This window comes from Schistocerca cancellata, chromosome 10, assembly GCF_023864275.1.
Source record: "Schistocerca cancellata isolate TAMUIC-IGC-003103 chromosome 10, iqSchCanc2.1, whole genome shotgun sequence".
NCBI classification, from domain to species: domain Eukaryota; kingdom Metazoa; phylum Arthropoda; class Insecta; order Orthoptera; family Acrididae; genus Schistocerca; species Schistocerca cancellata.
The window spans coordinates 162477415-162499574 of record NC_064635.1 but is presented as its reverse complement, the minus strand read 5'-3'; the positions used below and the strand labels follow the sequence as shown (position 1 = coordinate 162499574).

The 22160-nt window shown below is 41.6% G+C and overlaps 1 protein-coding gene across 5 annotated transcripts in view; it reads right to left on the bottom strand.

Moving 5' to 3' along the window:
- Positions 1-22160, bottom strand: part of LOC126106859 (spectrin beta chain) — a 484283-nt gene that overhangs the window by 59098 nt on the left and 403025 nt on the right. For 4 of the 5 annotated variants that reach the window (XM_049913255.1, XM_049913253.1, XM_049913254.1 and 1 more), the window contains exons 32-36: positions 21011-21255; positions 14211-14434; positions 13917-14008; positions 12539-12643; positions 5558-6154 (exon numbers count right to left, since the gene is read on the bottom strand). In XM_049913255.1, coding sequence (XP_049769212.1) covers positions 5558-6154; positions 12539-12643; positions 13917-14008; positions 14211-14434; positions 21011-21255 — 1263 coding nt within the window. The remainder of the gene's footprint in view (positions 1-5557; positions 6155-12538; positions 12644-13916; positions 14009-14210; positions 14435-21010; positions 21256-22160) is intronic. The other variant, XM_049913257.1, reaches the window with a different exon arrangement.

The window sequence follows — 22160 nt, the reverse complement described above, 5'->3', positions numbered from 1 at the left end:
CGCCAAGATGTGCTGGTCGTGCACCAAGGCATGTTTAGCCACAGGGTGATCCTCATTACCAACAAACACTGTCTGCCTGTGTCCATTCATGCGAATGGACAGTTTGTTGCTGGTCATTCCCACATAGAATGCATCACAGTGTAGGCAGGTCAGTTGGTAGATCACGTGAGTGCTTTCACACGTTGCTCTGCCTTTGATTGTGTACACCTTCCGGGTTACAGGACTGGAGTAGGTGGTGGTGGTGGTGGGAGGGTGCATGGGACAGGTTTTACACCGGGGGCGGTTACAAGGGTAGGAGCCAGAGGGTAGGGAAAGTGGTTTGGGGATTTCATAGGGATGAACTAAGAGGTTACAAAGGTTAGGTGGACGGCGGAAAGACACTCTTGGTGGAGTGGGGAGGATTTCATGAAGGATGGATCTCATTTCAGGGCAGGATTTGAGGAAGTCGTATCCCTGCTGGAGAGCCACATTCAGAATCTGATCCAGTCCCGGAAAGTATCCTGTCACAAGTGGGGCACTTTTGTGGTTCTTCTGTGGGAGGTTCTGGGTTTGAGAGGATGAGGAAGTGGCTCTGGTTATTTGCTTCTGTACCAGGTCGGGAGGGTAGTTGCGGGATGCGAAAGCTGTTGTCAGGTTGTTGGTGTAATGCTTCAGGGATTCCGGACTGGAGCAGATTCGTTTGCCACGAAGACCTAGGCTGTAGGGAAGGGACCGTTTGATGTGGAATGGGTGGCAGCTGTCGTAATGGAGGTACTGTTGCTTGTTGGTGGGTTTGATGTGGACGGATGTGTGAAGCTGGCCATTGGACAGGTGAAGGTCAACATCAAGGAAAGTGGCATGGGATTTGGAGTAGGACCAGGTGAATCTGATGGAACCAAAGGAGTTGAGATTGGAGAGGAAATTCTGGAGTTGTTCTTCACTGTGAGTCCAGATCATGAAGATGTCATCAATAAATCTGTACCAAACTATGGGTTGGCAGACCTGGGTAACCAAGAAGGCTTCCTCTAAGCGACCCATGAATAGGTTGGCGTACGAAGGGGCCATCCTGGTACCCATGGCTGTTCCCTTTAATTGTTGGTATGTCTGGTTTTCAAAAGTGAAGAAGTTGTGGGTCAGGATGAAGCTGGCTAAGGTAATGAGGAAAGAGGTTTTAGGTAGGGTGGCAGGTGATCGGCGTGAAAGGAAGTGCTCCATCGCAGCGAGGCCCTGGACGTGCGGGATATTTGTGTATAAGGAAGTGGCATCAATGGTTACAAGGATGGTTTCTGGGGGTAACGGATTGGGTAAGGATTCCAGGCGTTCGAGAAAGTGGTTGGTGTCTTTGATGAAGGATGGGAGACTGCATGTAATGGGTTGAAGGTGTTGATCTACGTAGGCAGAGATACGTTCTGTGGGGGCTTGGTAACCAGCTACAATGGGGCGGCCGGGATGATTGGGTTTGTGAATTTTAGGAAGAAGGTAGAAGGTAGGGGTGCGGGGTATCGGTGGGGTCAGGAGGTTGATGGAGTCAGGTGAAAGGTTTTGTAGGGGGCCTAAGGTTCTGAGGATTCCTTGAAGCTCTGCCTGGACATCAGGAATGGGATTACCTTGGCAAACTTTGTATGTGGTGTTGTCTGAAAGCTGACGCAGTCCCTCAGCCACATACTCCCGACGATCAAGTACCACGGTCGTGGAACCCTTGTCCGCCGGAAGAATGACGATGGACCGGTCAGCCTTCAGATCACGGATAGCCTGGGCTTCAGCAGTGGTGATGTTGGGAGTAGGATTAAGGTTTTTTAAGAAGGATTGAGAGGCAAGGCTGGAAGTCAGAAATTCCTGGAAGGTTTGGAGAGGGTGATTTTGAGGAAGAGGAGGTGGGTCCCGCTGTGACGGAGGACGGAACTGTTCCAGGCAGGGTTCAATTTGGATAGTGTCTTGGGGAGTTGGATCATTAGGGGTAGGATTAGGATCATTTTTCTTCGTGGCAAAGTGATACTTCCAGCAGAGAGTACGAGTGTAGGACAGTAAATCTTTGACGAGGGCTGTTTGGTTGAATCTGGGAGTGGGGCTGAAGGTGAGGCCTTTGGATAGGACAGAGGTTTCGGATTGGGAGAGAGGTTTGGAGGAAAGGTTAACTACTGAATTAGGGTGTTGTGGTGCCAGATCGTGTTGATCGGAATTTTGAGGTTTTGGAGGGAGTGGAGCTGGAAGTGGGAGATTGAGTAGATGGGAGAGACTGGGTTTGTGTGCAATGAGAGGTGGTTGAGGTTTGCTGGAAAGGTTGTGAAGGGTGAGTGAGTTGCCTTTCCGGAGGTGGGAAACCAGGAGATTGGATAGTTTTTTGAGGTGAAGGGTGGCATGCTGTTCTAATTGGCGGTTGGCCTGTAGGAGGATGCTCTGAATAGCCGGTGTGGATGTGGGAGAGGAAAGATTGAGGACTTTTATTAAAGATAGGAGTTGACGGGTGTGTGCATTGGCTGAGTTGATGTGTAGATGAAGGATTAGGTGGGTGAGGGCAATGGATTGTTCAGTTTGGAACTGGTATAGGGACTGATGGAAAGAAGGGTTGCAGCCAGAGATGGGAACTTTAAGTGTGAGGCCTTTGGGGGTAAATGATCCTAATCCTAACCCCTAATGATCCAACTCCCCAAGACACTATCCAAATTGAACCCTGCCTGGAACAGTTCCGTCCTCCGTCACAGCGGGACCCACCTCCTCTTCCTCAAAATCACCCTCTCCAAACCTTCCAGGAATTTCTGACTTCCAGCCTTGCCTCTCAATCCTTCTTAAAAAACCTTAATCCTACTCCCAACATCACCACTGCTGAAGCCCAGGCTATCCGTGATCTGAAGGCTGACCGGTCCATCGTCATTCTTCCGGCGGACAAGGGTTCCACGACCGTGGTACTTGATCGTCGGGAGTATGTGGCTGAGGGACTGCGTCAGCTTTCAGACAACACCACATACAAAGTTTGCCAAGGTAATCCCATTCCTGATGTCCAGGCAGAGCTTCAAGGAATCCTCAGAACCTTAGGCCCCCTACAAAACCTTTCACCTGACTCCATCAACCTCCTGACCCCACCGACACCCCGCACCCCTACCTTCTACCTTCTTCCTAAAATTCACAAACCCAATCATCCCGGCCGCCCCATTGTAGCTGGTTACCAAGCCCCCACAGAACGTATCTCTGCCTACGTAGATCAACACCTTCAACCCATTACATGCAGTCTCCCATCCTTCATCAAAGACACCAACCACTTTCTCGAATGCCTGGAATCCTTACCCAATCCGTTACCCCCAGAAACCATCCTTGTAACCATTGATGCCACTTCCTTATACACAAATATCCCGCACGTCCAGGGCCTCACTGCGATGGAGCACTTCCTTTCATGCCGATCACCTGCCACCCTACCTAAAACCTCTTTCCTCATTACCTTAGCCAGCTTCATCCTGACCCACAACTTCTTCACTTTTGAAAACCAGACATACCAACAATTAAAGGGAACAGCCATGGGTACCAGGATGGCCCCTTCGTACGCCAACCTATTCATGGGTCGCTTAGAGGAAGCCTTCTTGGTTACCCAGGTCTGCCAACCCATAGTTTGGTACAGATTTATTGATGACATCTTCATGATCTGGACTCACAGTGAAGAACAACTCCAGAATTTCCTCTCCAACCTCAACTCCTTTGCTTCCATCAGATTCACCTGGTCCTACTCCTAATCCCATGCCACTTTCCTTGATGTTGACCTTCACCTGTCCAATGGCCAGCTTCACACATCCGTCCACATCAAACCCACCAACAAGCAACAGTACCTCCATTATGACAGCTGCCACCCATTCCACATCAAACGGTCCCTTCCCTACAGCCTAGGTCTTCGTGGCAAACGAATCTGCTCCAGTCCGGAATCCCTGAAGCATTACACCAACAACCTGACAACAGCTTTCGCATCCCGCAACTACCCTCCCGACCTGGTACAGAAGCAAATAACCAGAGCCACTTCCTCATCCTCTCAAACCCAGAACCTCCCACAGAAGAACCACAAAAGTGCCCCACTTGTGACAGGATACTTTCCGGGACTGGATCAGATTCTGAATGTGGCTCTCCAGCAGGGATACGACTTCCTCAAATCCTGCCCTGAAATGAGATCCATCCTTCATGAAATCCTCCCCACTCCACCAGGAGTGTCTTTCCGCCGTCCACCTAACCTTCGTAACCTCTTAGTTCATCCCTATGAAATCCCCAAACCACCTTCCCTACCCTCTGGCTCCTACCCTTGTAACCGCCCCCGGTGTAAAACCTGTCCCATGCACCCTCCCACCACCACCTACTCCAGTCCTGTAACCCGGAAGGTGTACACAATCAAAGGCAGAGCCACGTGTGAAAGCACCCACGTGATCTACCAACTGACCTGCCTACACTGTGATGCATTCTATGTGGGAATGACCAGCAACAAACTGTCCATTTGCATGAATGGACACAGGCAGACAGTGTTTGTTGGTAATGAGGATCACCCTGTGGCTAAACATGCCTTGGTGCACGACCAGCACATCTTGGCGAAGTGTTACACCGTCCGGGTTATCTGGATACTTCCTACTAACACCAACCTATCCGAACTCCGGAGATGGGAACTTGCTCTTCAATATATCCTCTCTTCCCGTTATCCACCAGGCCTCAATCTCCGCTAATTTCAAGTTGCCGCCACTCATACCTCACCTGTCATTCAACATCTTTGCCTCTGCACTTCTGCCTCGACTGACATCTCTGCCCAAACTCTTTGTCTTTAAATATGTCTGCTTGTGTCTGTATATGTGTGGATGGATATGTGTGTGTGTGCGCGAGTGTATACCCGTCCTTTTTTCCCCCTAAGGTAAGTCTTTCCGCTCCCGGGACTGGAATGACTCCTTACCCTCTCCCTTAAAACCCACATCCTTTCTTCTTTCCCTCTCCTTCCCTCTTTCCTGATGAGGCAACAGTTTGTTGCGAAAGCTTGAATTTTGTGTGTATGTATGTGTTCGTTTGTGTGTCTGTCGACCTGCCAGCACTTTCATTTGGTAAGTCACATCATCTTTGTTTTTAAGTATATTTTTCCTTCGTGGAATGTTTCCTTCTATTATAACCATATATATATGAAAAATGTAGTCTAGGTCACAATTTCATTTGTTTGCAATGATCAGTTTAAACCAGGAAAGCCCATCTTCAGGCCTGCTGCTGCAATAAGTTTTTAGAGCTGAAGCAGGCCTGTACTGGTTCACTGAAAACAAATGAAATTGTGAACTAGACTTCATTATTCAAACAACAAATATTTCTGACAGCTCTTGGGATAGTCACTTAGAGTTAATGAAAACACATAAGTAATTTCACTGTTCAGGTAATCCACTATGTTATTTAGCATATGACACTTAAGCTTTCTCAATGAGCACAGTTTTCACAAAAACAATGGAAACAGTAATCTGAAACATTGGGACTTACCTCGGCAGTCACTTTCTTCACTACAACATTCTCACAAAAATGTGAAATAAAAAAAATTATTAAGTGCGTCAAGTTAACTGTTATGCTGTGACGTCACAGTACTTACCATGCACTCGTCCAGGTCGGATATTGACGAGACCGACGTCATCTCCGGGAAGCAAAACACAGTCTGCTGCTGCCGGCCGTGGTAGGAATCAAGGGACGGATAGGGGACGGTGGGAGACTCTGGCTCGAATGGTGGAGGCAAGGTTTCCCCCGACCCAGGGGAATGCCAACCCGCATCCCACAGGAAGGACCGCGGCCTAGGGGATGTGGGAGATAGAGGTGACGGAGTCGAATACGGCAATGGCGGTGCGCCAGGAGGCTCCGTGGTGTACGGTGCCAGAGGCTCAATTTCATTCAGTCGACGAACTGCTCTTCTCGGGGAGTCCCTATTCTTCGCTGCATTTAAGTATTTCCTGACCGAACTTCTCATCTTGTGCCTGCGGTTCAGTGGGGGATAACCTCCACAGTACAGAGAAAGATCTTTCCAGGAAACTTTCGTCTCAAAACACTTTTTCTTTTGTAAGACACATGGCTGTTCACAAGAACACGAGGTGTGAGGCGGGAGAGGGATATCGTCAAGGAATTTGAGGGACGGTAGGGAAGGCACGGGCGGCAACTGCAGGACGGCACAGGCATCCACGTCGTCTCTGCTCTCCAGCTACACCGACAACCACAAGAACACGTGCAGAGAGTGAAATGAACACATGCACAACGTGACAAAGTGGAATCTGTAGCATTGTTTTTCTCTCACGAAAGACATTCTGATAGTGTACCAAAATAAGTAAACATAAAACTCTCATTTTATCAGAGCACAACCGATTTCAACCTTCTCTGTCATTATCGAGTGTTAACGTGAAAATAATTTTTTTCCCACTCTTCCCTTTCCGCTGGCAAAATAGGAAACTGACAGCAACCATTAACAGCCACTGTAAAGCACAAGTAAATATTCCTAGATAAAAGCAGGAATGACTTCACAGTCAACACGGAAAGAATATAATCTTTGGAACGCTGACAAACTGGGTAACAAATTATGAAGTATTTGTTGCCGAGTTAATGTGAAACTGTATATCATATTAACACCAGGAAAAACTGCAGCACTGTTGGGATGTGTAGACCGTGAGCAGTTTCTTATGAGTACCTTTAACATACCTAAATAAAAACTGGAACAATGCACTTGCCAGCGCTGAAGAGGAAGAAAGGAAATAAAGTAAAATAATAAAAAACAAACAACGTTAATGTACGAGGATAATGGCCAGCATTAGACCAATGTTTCAGGTACACTCTGACACTTTCTTTTCTTTTTTATATTAAAATAGAAAAGAAAACTAAGTCTCATATGAAACACATTCCACTTTGTTCCTACCACAGAGGTTTACAGGATGTTAGGAGACAAGTGACAGCACAGACAAGCAAGCAACCATCACAACATGCTACACTACACTACACTACAACACACTACAGAATTAATCACATGGACAAGAGAGCAACATAATCAACAGTGGCATGTTGAGGAAAAATCGGATGGAACGTCGGCTACACAGACTGTAAAAGTCATTTCACAACATGGTAGGTTTCATTTTTCCATTAGGTAATAACACTGCTGTAGTAGTCTTTTCCCCTTTGGAAAAATTTCATTTCTCTTATTGCAGTACTCCAGACATCCATATGAAAACAAACGTAATCTCAACTTCCTAGGTGGTAGAAATGTGGAAAATCGAGTAAATGTGCAAGCTATTTCATTTTAGACAACCCGTATCTTAGTCTAGAACCCAACCAAGTCAAAACCTTCACCCCCTCCCCACACCCTTACACAATACAGTTAACTGATATTTTTCTGTTAACTTCATTGTGGTTACTTCGTGAAACATCACTACAGGGAGGAAAGCACACTTTAGTGGAAACATCCTACTCTGCATCCTTTGCCCTCTTACTCTTTCCACCCAATCCAACCCTCCACCCACTCAGACTGCGTTCTTGTTCCATTATTTTTATTCCGAACAGGACATTCCAGAATCATTCTATTCTCTAAGTGCACAAAACTTCTGCTAGAACACTGTTGTTGTAGTGTCTTTAGACTGAACACTAGTGTGATGCAGGTCTCCCAGATACTCTATCCTAGGCAAGCCTTGCCATCGGCAACCTGCTTATTGCATTAATGCCTTGGTCTATCTCTACAATATCCCCCCCCCCCCCCCCCAACTACCAAACAGACAATTCCTTGATGGCTTGGAATGTATCCTACTGAACAGTCCCTTCTTTCAGTCAAGTTGTGGTATAAATCCCCCTCCCTCAATTCATTTCAGTACATCCTCATTCTTTACTTGGCCTACCCACCTAATCTTCAGCATTCTTCCTTGGCGTAATATTTCAAAAGGTTCCTTTTTCTTTTTTTTAAATCTGAATTGCCTATTGTCCATGATTCACTTCCGTACAAGGCTACACTCCAGACAAATAGCTTCAGAAAATGACTTCCTAGTATTTAAGTTTATATTAGGTATTAACAAATTCCTCTTTCTGGAAACGCTTTTCGTGCTACAGTCCGGCTGCATTTTATATCCTGTCTGCTTCAGCCATAAGTTACTTTGCTGCCCAAACAGCAAAACTCACCTACTACTTCTAGTATGCCTTTTCCTAAACTGATTTGTTCAGCATCACTTGGTTTAATTAGACTATATTCTATTAGCATTGTTTTAGTTTCGCTAAAATTCATCTTATGAGCTGTTTTCAAGATTCTACCATTCTATTCAACCAAAGTTCCAAGTTATTTGCTGTGTCTGACAAAATTACAATTCCATAGGAAAACATCAAAGTTTTTATTCCTTCTTCCTCAATTTTATTTTCCTCTCTAAATTTATCCTCAGTGTCCTTTACTGCCTGCTTAATGTACACACTGAATATAATACGGGATACATTACAAGCCTGTCTCTTTCTCTAAGGAAATCAAGGAAAGCTTATTTTTCCCCCAAAGATGTAGTGATGGGAACAAATTGAAATCTGGGCACCAGTCTTGGAAACTGAACACTATGTGCTCCATACTGGTCTTTATTCTACTGAAAAGATCCAACCTTTTTTCCTTAACATGCCACAAACTACAGACAAAGTAATCACTACATCACAGTGCAACCTGTTCTACAAGTCAACAACAGTTAGAATTACATGCACAAAATACACTACTAAAAGAAGCATTAACAACTACAATGCACCATTTTGTTAAATAAAAACTAACAAAGACCACTCCACAACAAAAATAGCCCAGGTTAAGTCTATTGTGACCTTTCATTGAGATTAGTCGACTGTTACACCAGTGATTTAAAAACCTATTCTGTTATTTTTGCGTCTTTAAAAGGAGAAAGTTAAGAACAGGCTCAGTTGCAAGGGGTGAAAGGAATGCATCAGGTGTGTCATTAAGGAAGTAATACATCAGTTGTGTGATTAAAGAGCCAACATAAGGCTCACCTCATTTGAAGTGATTTAAGGAACCAACAGAAAATGTATCCAGGGTGTCCCAGGAGGAGTGGTCAATATTCAGGGACATGACAAGAAAAACGCAAAGCAAAAAAGACTAATAAAGATAGGTTCTAAAATGCATACATTATGGGCTATAAGCCTATTAATTTTAGCTACTGTGAAACATCTCTTCTATTGAAGTATGCATATTATAGCCCACATGAAGAAGACAAAATTGTCTTGTTTTGGTCCATACTACCTCCTTTCAAACTATGGAGAGCAAAGGGCTTGCAGTAGAAGAGATTTCTTTCACAGCATCAAAGATGAAAAAGAGCTCATAGCTCTTGAGGTATGCATTATAGAAGCAATGTTTAACAGACCTCCGTTTGTTTTGAATGATTGTTCTTGTCATGAATATTGACAATTTCTCCTGGGACACCTTGCCTAAGATATGAAAGACATCTTGTTATTACAGCTCAAGCTGTGTTAACGACCACACTTAATTTAACAACTTGGTATCAAAGTATGGCCCATATTCAGTGGCACACAAGCTAGAACATCTAAATCACATTCTTCTGTCAGCTTCATAATGTACGTAGAACTTTCACATCTGTTTGTGTGTCTCACCTTTACCATGAGTGGGACTCTCCTACTCAACCAATTGCTCTTTCTTCCCTGAGGAAGAAACATGCAAGTTCCAAACGTTTTTTCATAACTATGCTTTTAAGGACTTCTGTCAGCAAGTACTTGGAATTCCATCTGGGGAAAGTAAATGCTGGCCAGCGTTCTATCATCACGTAACTTTACGGTCCTCTCAATCAAATTTTACTTTTGAGAAACGTACTGACACTGTAGTCTGTGGAGGAACCACAAGCAGGCTCCCGATTTGCCAGCTTTCGACCCCCGTCGGTCTAATATAGTGTCATCTTAGGATAAGCACTGGTTATTATTGGACTCTGGAGTAGAGTTACAACAGAAAACCTCGCAAGCTGTTCCGTATCTCCTGCACATTTACATTGATGAGTCCCCTCAGTACTTATCAGTATACACATGTGATAATGTGGAGTGGATGTGCTATATAAGTATCATCATCATCATCATCATCATCATCATCTAAGCCTGATTATGCATTTCAGCATTCAGTCTGGAGCATAGTCCCCCTTATAAAATTCCTCCATGATCCCTTATTCAGTGCTAACATTGGTGCCTCTTCTGATGTTAAGCCTATTACTTCAAAATCATTCTTAACCGAATCCAGGTACCTTCTCCTAGGTCTGCCCCGACTCCTCCTACCCTCTACTGCTGAACCCACGAGTCTCTTGGGTAACCTTGCTTCTCCCATGCGTGTAACATGACCCCACCATCTAAGCCTGTTCACCCTGACTGCTACATCTATAGAGTTCATTCCAGTTTTTCTTTGATTTCCTCATTGTGGACACCCTCCTGCCATTGTTCCCATCTACTTGTACCTGCAATCATCCTAGCTACTTTGATATCCGTAACCTCAACCTTATTGATAAGGTAACCTGAATCCACCCAGCTTTCGCTCCCATACAACAAAGTTGGTCAAAAGATTGAACAGTGCACAGATAACTTAGTCTTGGTACTGACTTCCTTCTTGCAGAAGACAGTAGATCTAGCTGAGCACTCACTGAATTAGCTTTGCTACACCTCGCTTCCAATTATTTCACTATATTGCCATCCTGTGAGAATATGCATCCTAAGTACTTGGAACTGTCCACCTATTCTAACTTTGTTCCTCCTATTTGGCACTCAATCCGTTTATATTTCTTTCCCACTGACATTACTTTCGTTTTGGAGATGCTAATCTTCATACCATAGTCCTTCCATTTCTGATCTAGCTCTGAAATATTACTCTGCAAACTTTCAATCGAATCTGCCATCACAACTAAGTCATCCGCATATGCAAGACTGCTTATTTTGTGTTCACATATCTTAATCTCACCCAGCCAGTCTATTGTTTTCAACATATGATCCATAAATAATATGAACAACAGTGGAGACAGGTTGCAGCCTTGTCTCTACCCTGAAACTACTCTGAACCATGAACTCAATTTACCGTCAACTCTAACTGCTGCCTGACTATGCATGTAAAGACCTTTAATTGCTTGCAAAAGTTTGCCTCCTATTCCATTGCATAGGTATGTGTCAACATTTTATTTTTAAGGTTAATTTATTAATTTTATTTATCATATGATGACAGGAAAAATGCTAGACACCAATTTACAAGAAATATATACATTTCTATACACGTACACATACTCTCCAGTTTGTAACGAGTTTGTAGCTCTATGTCCATGCTCGAAATCCAGTCAGAAGCTGGTGGATACAAATTTTGGTCTTCCATTGTCTCTTTGAATACTCTCAGAGAACTATTAAATGTTATGTGATGTTCTGTTTTCTGCTCGCATTCACATTCGGATGACTACTTCCAGCCGCCAACAGCGCAACAATGCTCCACATCTGCCCTGGTCAGTTCTTATCTGATCCAGTATGCACCATCGTGCTAGATGCAAGCCTGCTAGTCGCTCCCAGAGAGTTTTGATCAATTGGTGATGCTTCTGAGAAGATTGCTCCTGCCATTAAGCATTTCAGGCTTCTTACATGTTGAAGTAGTTGATCTGCACGCAGATTGCTGTGCACCACAATGGTTTTTTTAGACCTCAGAAGCTGGTGTTCTGATGATAAAATTCTACTGATGATGAAATTTTTGTTCATGCACTCAGCAGTGACTGAGTGTCTTATGTACAACCATTGAATATTACTAAGGACCAGTAGCACGTACGAGTTTGTGGGACGAATAAACAGTGTGCGTGAGAGAGAGAATGCACGTGCGCGAGGGAAAAAAAGCCTCTGGTACTGTAGGTAAGATGATAGGCAAAAGCAACAGAATCCATGAGAGTAAACGGAATGATAAAGATATAAAACAGGAAATACAATAAGGATGGAATCAGGAAATAAATACAAGAGGCTCAACCCAACATCAGTGTTCAATAGACTGCAAATCTGAGGTGTTAGCCCAATCTTATTTCTAAATTTTGCTGTATGCATGTCATCATCAAATCACCTATAATGCAGGAACACGGTATTGGAAAGGAAAACAGTATCATCATCTTACGAGAAAAATAATTTGGTGTAGCAAAAAGTATTACCAAGAGTGACACACTATATTGTTAGCCACAATTCAACACATTCATGCTCTCAAATCCATCAATTACCATGCCCAAGAATTTAAAAAATTAAGAAATGTAACTTTGTCAAGCAGATACATAAATTACTTAAGACAATGAGATTACATGCTACACCCACAACCGCAACTTGAAATAACAATGAATTAGTTCGTGCACAACAGGCAATTAACCAAACAATTTCAAAAGGTTACCTTTAACTTCATCTTGTGGGATATTATTGATGGCACTGCAGTAGATTCCCAGACAAAATGCCGCAATCCTGCATTTTAGCTTGACCAGAGTTACTCTGAGTGAGATTTCAAGATTTACCACCTCCTCTTTATCAACAGTAGAATTTGTTTCTTTAATGTAATTTTAATACTGCAGACGACATCAGCACTTACCGTCGTAAGTCTTTCAAGTGCACTGAAGCGTTCTTCTTGGGCTGCCGCAGATTTTTCGAAGGCTTCATGCTTCTTTATTAGATTTTCAACCTCGTCAATTGTATGCTGTAAAAGAAAAATGGTTCATAACTTGTATCTCCAAGGTATAAAGAGGGATGAATGTAGTTGGTGAGTACATTTGCTAATATCAAAGGAATCTATTCTGTGCATTCACAGTTTTCAGGAACTGGAAATATATCCAAAATTGCAGTAAAAAGACTTCAGCTAAAGTCAAGATTGTTATCCGGATATCATTGTGAGAATTTAGAGCCTACTAGAGCTTAATCTAAATTTAAAAATGAATGCTTCTTTGAATTGCCTTATGAAAAGAAGAATCATGTATGAGTAAGCTGAACAAACCATTTCTCCATGAATTTTACTTTTTACCCTCACCACATAAAAGAAAACTTTAAAATCTGTGATTAACACTATTCACTGACTAAATTTTGGTTGCTTTCTGATGGTTTTGTTAACATATTAAAATCACAGCTGGCAAACACTAGACAAACTAAACCATGTGGCTGATGAATCAGATCAAATACTGTTAGTGAAATTCAGGTAAGCTCGCTCCCCCCCCCCCCTACACACACACACACACACACACACACACACACACACACACACGGCAGGGGGGGGGGGCGGGGAGGGACAGGGACAGGGACAGGGACAGGGACAGGGACAGGGACAGGGACAGGGACAGGGACAGGGACATGGAGGGAGAGGGACAGGGAGGGAGAGGGACAGGGACGGAGAGGGACAGGGACGGAGAGGGACAGGGACGGAGAGGGAGGCAGGCTGCAATGGCAGAATATCGGTGATGACAATAATGAAAGGGCATGGCTAAGGGGCCAATTTATTTTGGAAATTAAGTCATGGACAGAGAACTGATCACATTCACACATCCAAGTCCTTCTGTAACTATCTAATACTAGACCCCATCTTAAACACATTGCCCAGTCTTTAATTTTACAGCTCAAATTTTTCCTCGCCTTTAACTAAGCAAACTCTGTCATAAAACTTTGTGTCTCGTTTTTGTCACAGCAGTTTCACAGCACTATCTTTCAGGTACATCTTTGCATCCTCTACCATCTGATAAAGCTTGCACATCCAATACCTCTCAAACCAGAAACTGTTTCTTATTCCCTACACTCCACAATATTGCTTCTGTCCTATGTATATTTACCATCTACAGGTCAACTATTTCAACATTTCTATGGCTCTCAAAATAGGTCAAGTTCTGCACCCTGGCCCTAGATGGGCTAATCAGACCCATTGTTGGGATTCTTGACCTTGGACCTGTAATTATTCTATGACCCAAAAATACATACAAAATACATACCCCCAATTCCTGACTCATGAGGTATGGTTCCTGTGCAATCAGCCAAGCTTCCGCCACGGCTGCATCTCTGGCAAACTGGTACACTTCCAAGACTGAAACACAGTTTTAAAATATGTTTAAATATATGTTTGAATATATAAAAAAAACTTCATACACACTGTTAACATTTAACTTCATTTTGACTGTTAATCTTTGACATAAGAAGTACTTCCCTGATCTTTATCAACAGACTACCCAATGTTATCACTAAACCTCGTTACATAGACAAGAACAAAAAATGGGTGTTTTACTTACTGAGCTGCAAGTTAAGCCACCGTTCCTCCCATCTGTGGAGCAGAGACTTGTGCTGATTGGTCAACGACAACAGCTTTTCTTTTATTTCCGCACTTGCATAGTGGTTACGTGCCAACAGCTCTTTGCCAAGAGATATGCATGAGGTAAAGTTGTCTTCCCTCGCATCTATTTCTGCTTTGAGACTCTGGTGGTTGTTCATCAGGAGCTCCACACCACTCACATCCCTATAATGTCACAATACCAATAAAGAGAGACTACCACCTAACAATATACAAACAAGTCAGTTAGGAGCATTGGGAAAAAGGAAAGAAGTAGTAACCAACAATACACTTCATCCAGCAACAGTAATTTATTCATATGAAAGGCAATTCCCTTGCAGCTTCATTTTGTAATTTTATTTTGATGTTTATCTCATTTACGAACAGTCAATTTAATGACAGTAACATACCATATTTGCTCGAGTTAAGCTGACCTCTAATGCAATGAGACGTGGGAGTGGAACAATAATGATTTACCCTCTTTTTAAGTAGTAGTTACACAGCAAAACAAATATGGCTCATTAAAGATACACAAAATACAAAGCAGCCCCACCTCTTAGAGATTTGTAGGGAGTAGACTTATTTGTAGTGATTTGCATGGAATTAAATTTAGCCTATTGGACACTTAAAATTACTGTTACAATGCAAACACTGCTAACAGCAGTGTGAATTTGCAATATCTATCTAAATATTCTTACAGACTGTACCACAACTCATGTTTGAGTCGTATATGGGTCTTTTCAAACTATTTTCAAGTGTTTTCATCCAAAAAGGTCTACATATCCAAGATAATGATTTGTATCATCTCTGGAAGAGGTTATACAGGGTACCTTATTAGATTTTTTTTTATATTCTAAGCAAACTGAAAGTATTTGTATGGAGTGTAGCCATGTATGGAAGTGAAACATGGATGATAAATAGTTTGGACAAGAAGAGAATAGAAGCTTTCGAAATTTTGTGCTACAGAAGAATGCTGAAGATTAGATGGGTAGATCACATAACTAATGATGAGGTATTGAATAGAATTGGGGAGAAGAGGAGTATGTGGCACAACTTGACAAAAAGAAGGGACCGCTTAGTAGGACATGTTCTGAGGCATCAAGGGATCACCAATTTAGTAATGGAGGGCAGCGTGGAGGGTAAAAATCGTAGACAGAGACCAAGAGATGAATACACTAAGCGGATTCAGAAGAATGTAGGTTGCAGTACGTACTGGGAGATGAAGGAGCTTGCACAGGATAGAGTAGCATGGAGAGCTGCATCAAACCAGTCTCAGGACTGAAGACCACAACAACAACAACAACAACAACAACATAATTCTTCCACACAGAATCATTTACAGCACAAGTGATCCCCACAAAGTGCAAACGGTAAGTTTTGTCATTGCTGCAGAATATCTTTCTGCTGTACCGTCTCTTACATCTGTCAACATTGTTCAACAAACAAGTTAGGACACATCTGCTTAGGACAAAGGTGCGAAGAGGCTTGCACAGGCTTACAGTAGACCAAATAGACCTTTGCTATGGAGAAACCTCCTATAATGTGCCACAGGAGGACAGAAAGATGTAAATAATTATCACATAAACAGGCACATAAGAAACACACACTAATACTCACTCGTAGGGACACAGGCTCATCAACTGACAGGATACCCTCACATATCTACAAACAAAGTGACTTAGAAACTAAAAGAAAAAGTACAAAACAGAAATTTTACTGAATTATTATACGAACATACATGTATTGTTTTAAATCAGTACTCAGATGATTGCGAGTCACTGTAACACAATTGCTACTCTCTTCATACAGAGCATTGTCCTCTGTGCAATCGAGCACATAAGAAACACAGCTTTTTCTAAGAGCATGATGGACAGTTTTACTTGGGCTACATTTCCGAGATTGGTCAATCCACTACACACTCAAGATAAGCTTACACATTTAACATGTCCCATAGGTGTTAATTGCCCATCTTCTTTCATTGGCCATTGTGTGTGCACATTTTTAAGTCTGTCCTTAAATAATCTGTTTAAACAAACACCTAATGGCTGTAGAATAGACATCAGCCCTCCTGGAATGACTGCCAAGCCTGTTCTACCCTCTACTAATTTTCTCTTTACAGCCGGAGTAGTGTGATCTGCATACAAATCTAATACATGCATTTTCTCTAACCGCAAGCCAGCAGGACGAACTTGCCATACAAAACTAATCCTCACAAATTCCACATCCTTTGTGAACCAGCCACTTTCATTAGCATAAACAACAACATTTTTTGGAAGTACCCCGAACTTAGGTAACATCTTGCGTTTAAAAATAATGAATGTTAGCTGTTTTGTGGTCATTGGCTGTACAAGCAAAAGTGACAGGCATGCAGTTCTTTTCACCACCCGCAGACAGTGTCTTGACATCTGTTACCCATTTGCTTCTACCAAGAATTTTTTGTTGTTGTTGTTGTTGTTGTTGTTGTTGTTGTCTTCAGTCCTGAGACTGGTTTGATGCAGCTCTCCATGCTACTCTATCCTGTGCAAGCTGCTTCATCTCCTAGTACATACTGCAGCCTACATCCTTCTGGATCTGCTTAGTGTATTCATCTCTTGGTCTCCCTCTACAACTCTTACCCTCCACGCTGCCCTCCAATACTGAATTGGTAATCCCTTGATGCCTCGGAACATGTCCTACCAACTGATCCCTTCTTCTAGTCAAGTTGTGCCACAAACTCCTCTTCCCTCCCAATTAAAACCAGTACCTTTTCATTAGGTTATGTGATCTACTCATCTAATCATCAGCATTCTTCTGTAGCACCACATTTCGAAAGCTTCTATTCTCTTCTTGTCCAAACTATTTATCGTCCATGTTTCACTTCCATACATGGCTACACTCCATACAAATACTCTCAGAAACGACTTCCTGACACTTAAATCTATACCCAATGTTAACAAATTTCTCTTCTTCAGAAATGCTTTCCTTTCTATTGCCAGCCTACATTTTATATCCTCTACTTTGACCATCATCAATTACTTTGCTCCCCAAATAGCAAACTCCTTTACCTCTTTAAGTGTTTCATTTCCTAATCTAACTCCTTCAGCATCACCCGACTTAATTCCACTACATTCCATTATCCTCGTTTTGCTTTTGTTGATGTTCATCTTATATCCTCCCTTCAAGATACCATCCATTCCGTTCAACTGCTCTTCCAAGTCCTTTGCTGCCTCTGACAGAATTACAATGTCACCGGCAAACCTCAAAGTTTTTATTTCTTCTCAATGGATTTTAATACCCACTCTGAATTTTTCTTTTGTTTCCTTTACTGCTTGCTCAATATACAGATTGAATAGCATCGGGGAGAGGCTACAACCCTGTCTCACTCCCTTCCCAACCACTGCTTCCCTTTCATGTCCCTTGACTCTTGTAACTGCCATCTGGTTTCTGTACAAATTGTAAATAGCCTTTCGCTCCCTGTATTTTACCCCTGCCACCTTCAGAATTTGTAGGGATATAAAAAAAACCACACCACCAATATGACCAAGAAAGTAACTATTTTCAGTCCACCGTCTGATCATGAAATGCGAAAATTCAACGAATTTTTCCTCGTTTTCTGGCAGTTCCTGTGCAACTGAAGTGCGCCTGCGAAGAGAAAATGCCCACATTGCACGAAATGGACAACCCCAATTGTGGCTTCCTTTGAAATTCATGATTTTCTGCTGCTGAACAAGTTAATGTGCTTTCATTTGGATAATTTTTGCACTTACGGGCAAGTGCTTTTGTTGCTGCTTCCTAACAAAAACATTTGGCACAATTTCTAATGTACAATAATGGCTACCTTCTGCCACAGAAAACTTTTTTCCTGTTATAGGAACAAGCTAAAATTTGTTCCTTTTGCTGTCTCCACCATCTCGCATTACTCTTGTCGAACCGGTACCGCTGGTCTGGGCCACAATTTGATCGTTTCTCTGTGAGAGAAATCATTTCTCTTTTCAATTTCCCAGTATAGTGAACACGCTTCAGCATGGTAAACTAAAACCCAGCACTTAACAGAGATACTAAATTAGACTAAAACAAAAGCTGAAATTTGAATTACCAACTGGAAACGTTTTTGACATCACTGCTCTCATTGGCCTACAGGTCAATGGAAGAAACACAAATGAAGTTAGGGGAGGGGGGGGATGCCTTTTGGGCAGCAGAAAAGTTCCAGTGTACGACTTATATAAATCACCTTCCATGGTAGCAATATCTCACAAAAGTAACAACATTTTGTAAAAGCTCATCTATAAGGACACTCATGTTCAAATGTGGAACTTATTTGTACTCATCAATATAAAATTAAATTAAGGCAATGGAACGCTTATTATCGTTACGTCGCAAACATTGGCAGCTCTACGTCCAGTGATGCGTGCCTCCGAACGAAGCTGAAGCTGTTGGAAAGTAAAACGATACTTACCATGCTTATTTTCTTCTGCAAGATTTTTAAATAAGTCCCTTTTGATGGTGTGTATGTAAAGTGATTTATTTTTATTGCCATTAATATTTGAAAAATGCTAAATGAGCAATATTAAATTAGAATCCTCCCCAATGATACAAAATAATTAATATTCAATCTGCTAAAAACTAACACAATGGCTCCTGTGACAACAAAACTACTTACGGAAGTTTCTAATGGAATGTTTCAGAACTTCATTAAGCATTGCTCTTCAATCTAAGCTGCATGTGCAATTTGGGGGGTGGTGGGATGGGTGTGAAAAGGACGATGTGCTGCACTTTACAATGGTTCCAAAGCTGAAAATGCAGTAGTGGATACAATAAACATAATTACACTCAAACAACAAAAATGTTTTAATTTTAAAAAATTTTGGATGACTGTGGCCTCTGATAAAAGACAAGATCGGTACTTATACATGTCAATAGTAGCCATTTGGGCTAAGAAGAAATCCTTAGAGCCCAGACATTTAATATTAATGTCTTCAGCGACTCCATACCAATTTCGACTATTTATTTTTAGCTTATTTTTGCACTATTATGCAATTTACTATTGAGCCATTTACAAACGTATACTTACATTTGCTGGCTGTTTGGTCATTAAAATTCTGTGATGACAAATATTGCCATAGTGGTCGGTTGTACACATTGTGCACAAAGCATGGCAATTAACTTTGTACTTCTATTACTCGCACAGTTTTAATTATAAATACAACACACACACACGCACACACACACACACACACACACACACACACACACACACAGATGTGGTGTCTTTGTGTATGTGACCAGTCTGGCAAAATCTGCCTTCGAAAGTTGTGATGACCATGCAGCTAATGAATTTATGTAGGTACTCAAAAATTACCTAAGATCAAAACTGTTCGACATTACAAAGCTAAATTAAAAGTCAACAGTTGAATTCAGGCACCTAACAGATCATAAATCTTAAATATGTTCTCTCTTACCTAAAATGTAGGAATAAAAATTCGTAGTGAACTTCGTAGATCTTACCAAGATCTAAGATTCAATTGATTGAGTAACTCTTCTCAAAATCCTCAAAGAATTTGGCTTTGATAAGAAAACAAGAGCCATTATATACCAGACTCTTCCCGTTTATGGGAGAAATTTCAGATGCTTTTGAAATCAGGTTCGAGGCAAGCAAGGAGATGGCCTTTTACCTTTGCATTTCAACTGTGTACTTAAGAAAGTTAACCGATGGGGCAAAAATGAATTAGTGACAAGGTGCTGAAAACGGAGTCAGGTTTACATCTTAAAACAAGAATTTCACAGTTGACTCCTAGGCCGTTGCAGAAGATCTGGAAATCTTTTTCCGATTTGCTAGACATAGTGACATGACAAATCAATGAAGTGAAGCCATAAGCACCAAAGACAAGACACCATATCCCCCACAAGCAAACTGAGTTTATTCAAAAAAATCAGGTCACCACTTAGAGTACTAGAGGTAGAAGAAGGAGAAATGGATGTACAAAGAAGTTTATTTCTAAGAGAATGGAGAAAACCAAGCTCTCCTGAGAAATAAATCTTTGAATCATTGATCAGAAAAACGTAAACAGCATATTAGCTACCGTAAGGGTATACAAGAAAAGTCAGTCTCAATTAACGCAAAGATACGACATTATTGCACATTCAGACCGGAGGCCCTATATGTCGAAGGTTGCCTCACTATGGGAGGAGAAAGTGTGGTCAACAAATTAGAAGTAAGAGAAAGGCAAATCTTGACGAAAATTCTAGGCATGATCAAGGAAGAGAATCTTTTTCTATAGGCATATTGCCCATACGAGTTTCACTGTTGAAAAATCTGATCTGCTGTTACTTTCCCAACAAGAAACCCATGAAGGTGTGGTTCATCAAAGTAGAGAAAGACTTGCAATAAGTGGGGATAACGGTGGAGAATATCCATAAACAAATTCTGCTCAAGTATAAACAAACAGAGCACCTGGACCTCCCACATAAGCCAAAAGCAGAAACTGGCAAAAATTTAGACCAAAGCTATGGAGCAGCATAGGAAACAAATATGAGAATACTGCACAAAAGTGAAGGCACCATGCAAGAAAAAGGAAAAGTGTAGTGGAAATAACATGTTCCGGAGAGGATCAATATTGAAAGAAGAATAAGAAGAAGAAGAAGAACAACAACAACAACAACACCAACACCAACACCAACACCGAGTATAGCAGAGGTGGTAAGAATGCCAATAGTGTAAACAGCCAACAATATTTTTAGAAACAGGAGGTCACCAAACAAGCAGTGTATCAGAAAACTACTTGCCTTGGCTTCTCAGATGTGTTCATCTGACGCACGACATCATCCATCCAGAGGATGAGCGTGCGCACCATGCAGAAGAAGCGGAACAGGTCGCCCGTGTCACCCAGCTTCTGGCGCCGGTCCTCACAGTGGGCCTGCAGGGCGTTCCAAGCCCCCACCACCTCTGCCTCACGACCCGTTATCTCACGGGCACGCTCACCAGCGTACGCCGTCTGCAACTTGGCTGAAGATGCCTGAATGGCCTCCACCTGTATGCAGTCAAAAGCATTATCAAGTTAACTGAAAATTTGTGCAGATTCTTTTCAAAGTTTAATAATTGAATATGTCTACGGGCAATTGTGAACAGCTGTTAAGTATTGTATGAAATACATGGATATGTCCATTATTACTACCTGTTACAGTTAATGATCATCACAGCATCTGTATACAGCAGAAACATTAAACAATCTGAAATGCATTGAGTACAATCACTTGTGCAAGAGGTGTGATAACACAACGCTTAAAAATGATCTTATATTACTTAAGGTAACAACCTCCGATTTCATACAATGTTCACTGAAAGACATTTACAATACCACTTTTCTGTAGGAAATATGCACTATCCAACGCTTAATAACATTGCTGTATATTAATGGTAATGTTCATTTCTTCCACATTTACTAATCCTTATGTAACACCATTGGACGTAATTTAATGACCAGCCAATCACAAAGTTTGTGACATCATTTCATATTCAAGACTACAAGACTCTAGAATTTGAAAATTCATGTATGCTCAAACATATTTCTGTTCAGTCAAATCAATCATTTCAAACTCATGTTAGACAGAAACTCAATCATGTAACACAAATTTTGTGCAACATATGAAGAATTACCAGATTGCAGTTTCTGGAAAACACTGCAAAATGTCATCATATTTTTTAAGTTTCAATATGATTTTGAAGCCAGTTTTACACATGAACTAATTTAACTTTGGAACTGAAACTGGAATTGAAACCTTTGTAAATGAAGACAATCAAAACAATTACCTACTATAGCTGGAAATTTCATCTCTTAAAAGTGACTGTTTAAAATTGGTATTTTACAAACTTTTGTTATGATAAAACTAAGGTACATGAAGATTAACTGTTTCAAATATTTTTAATTATTAATGT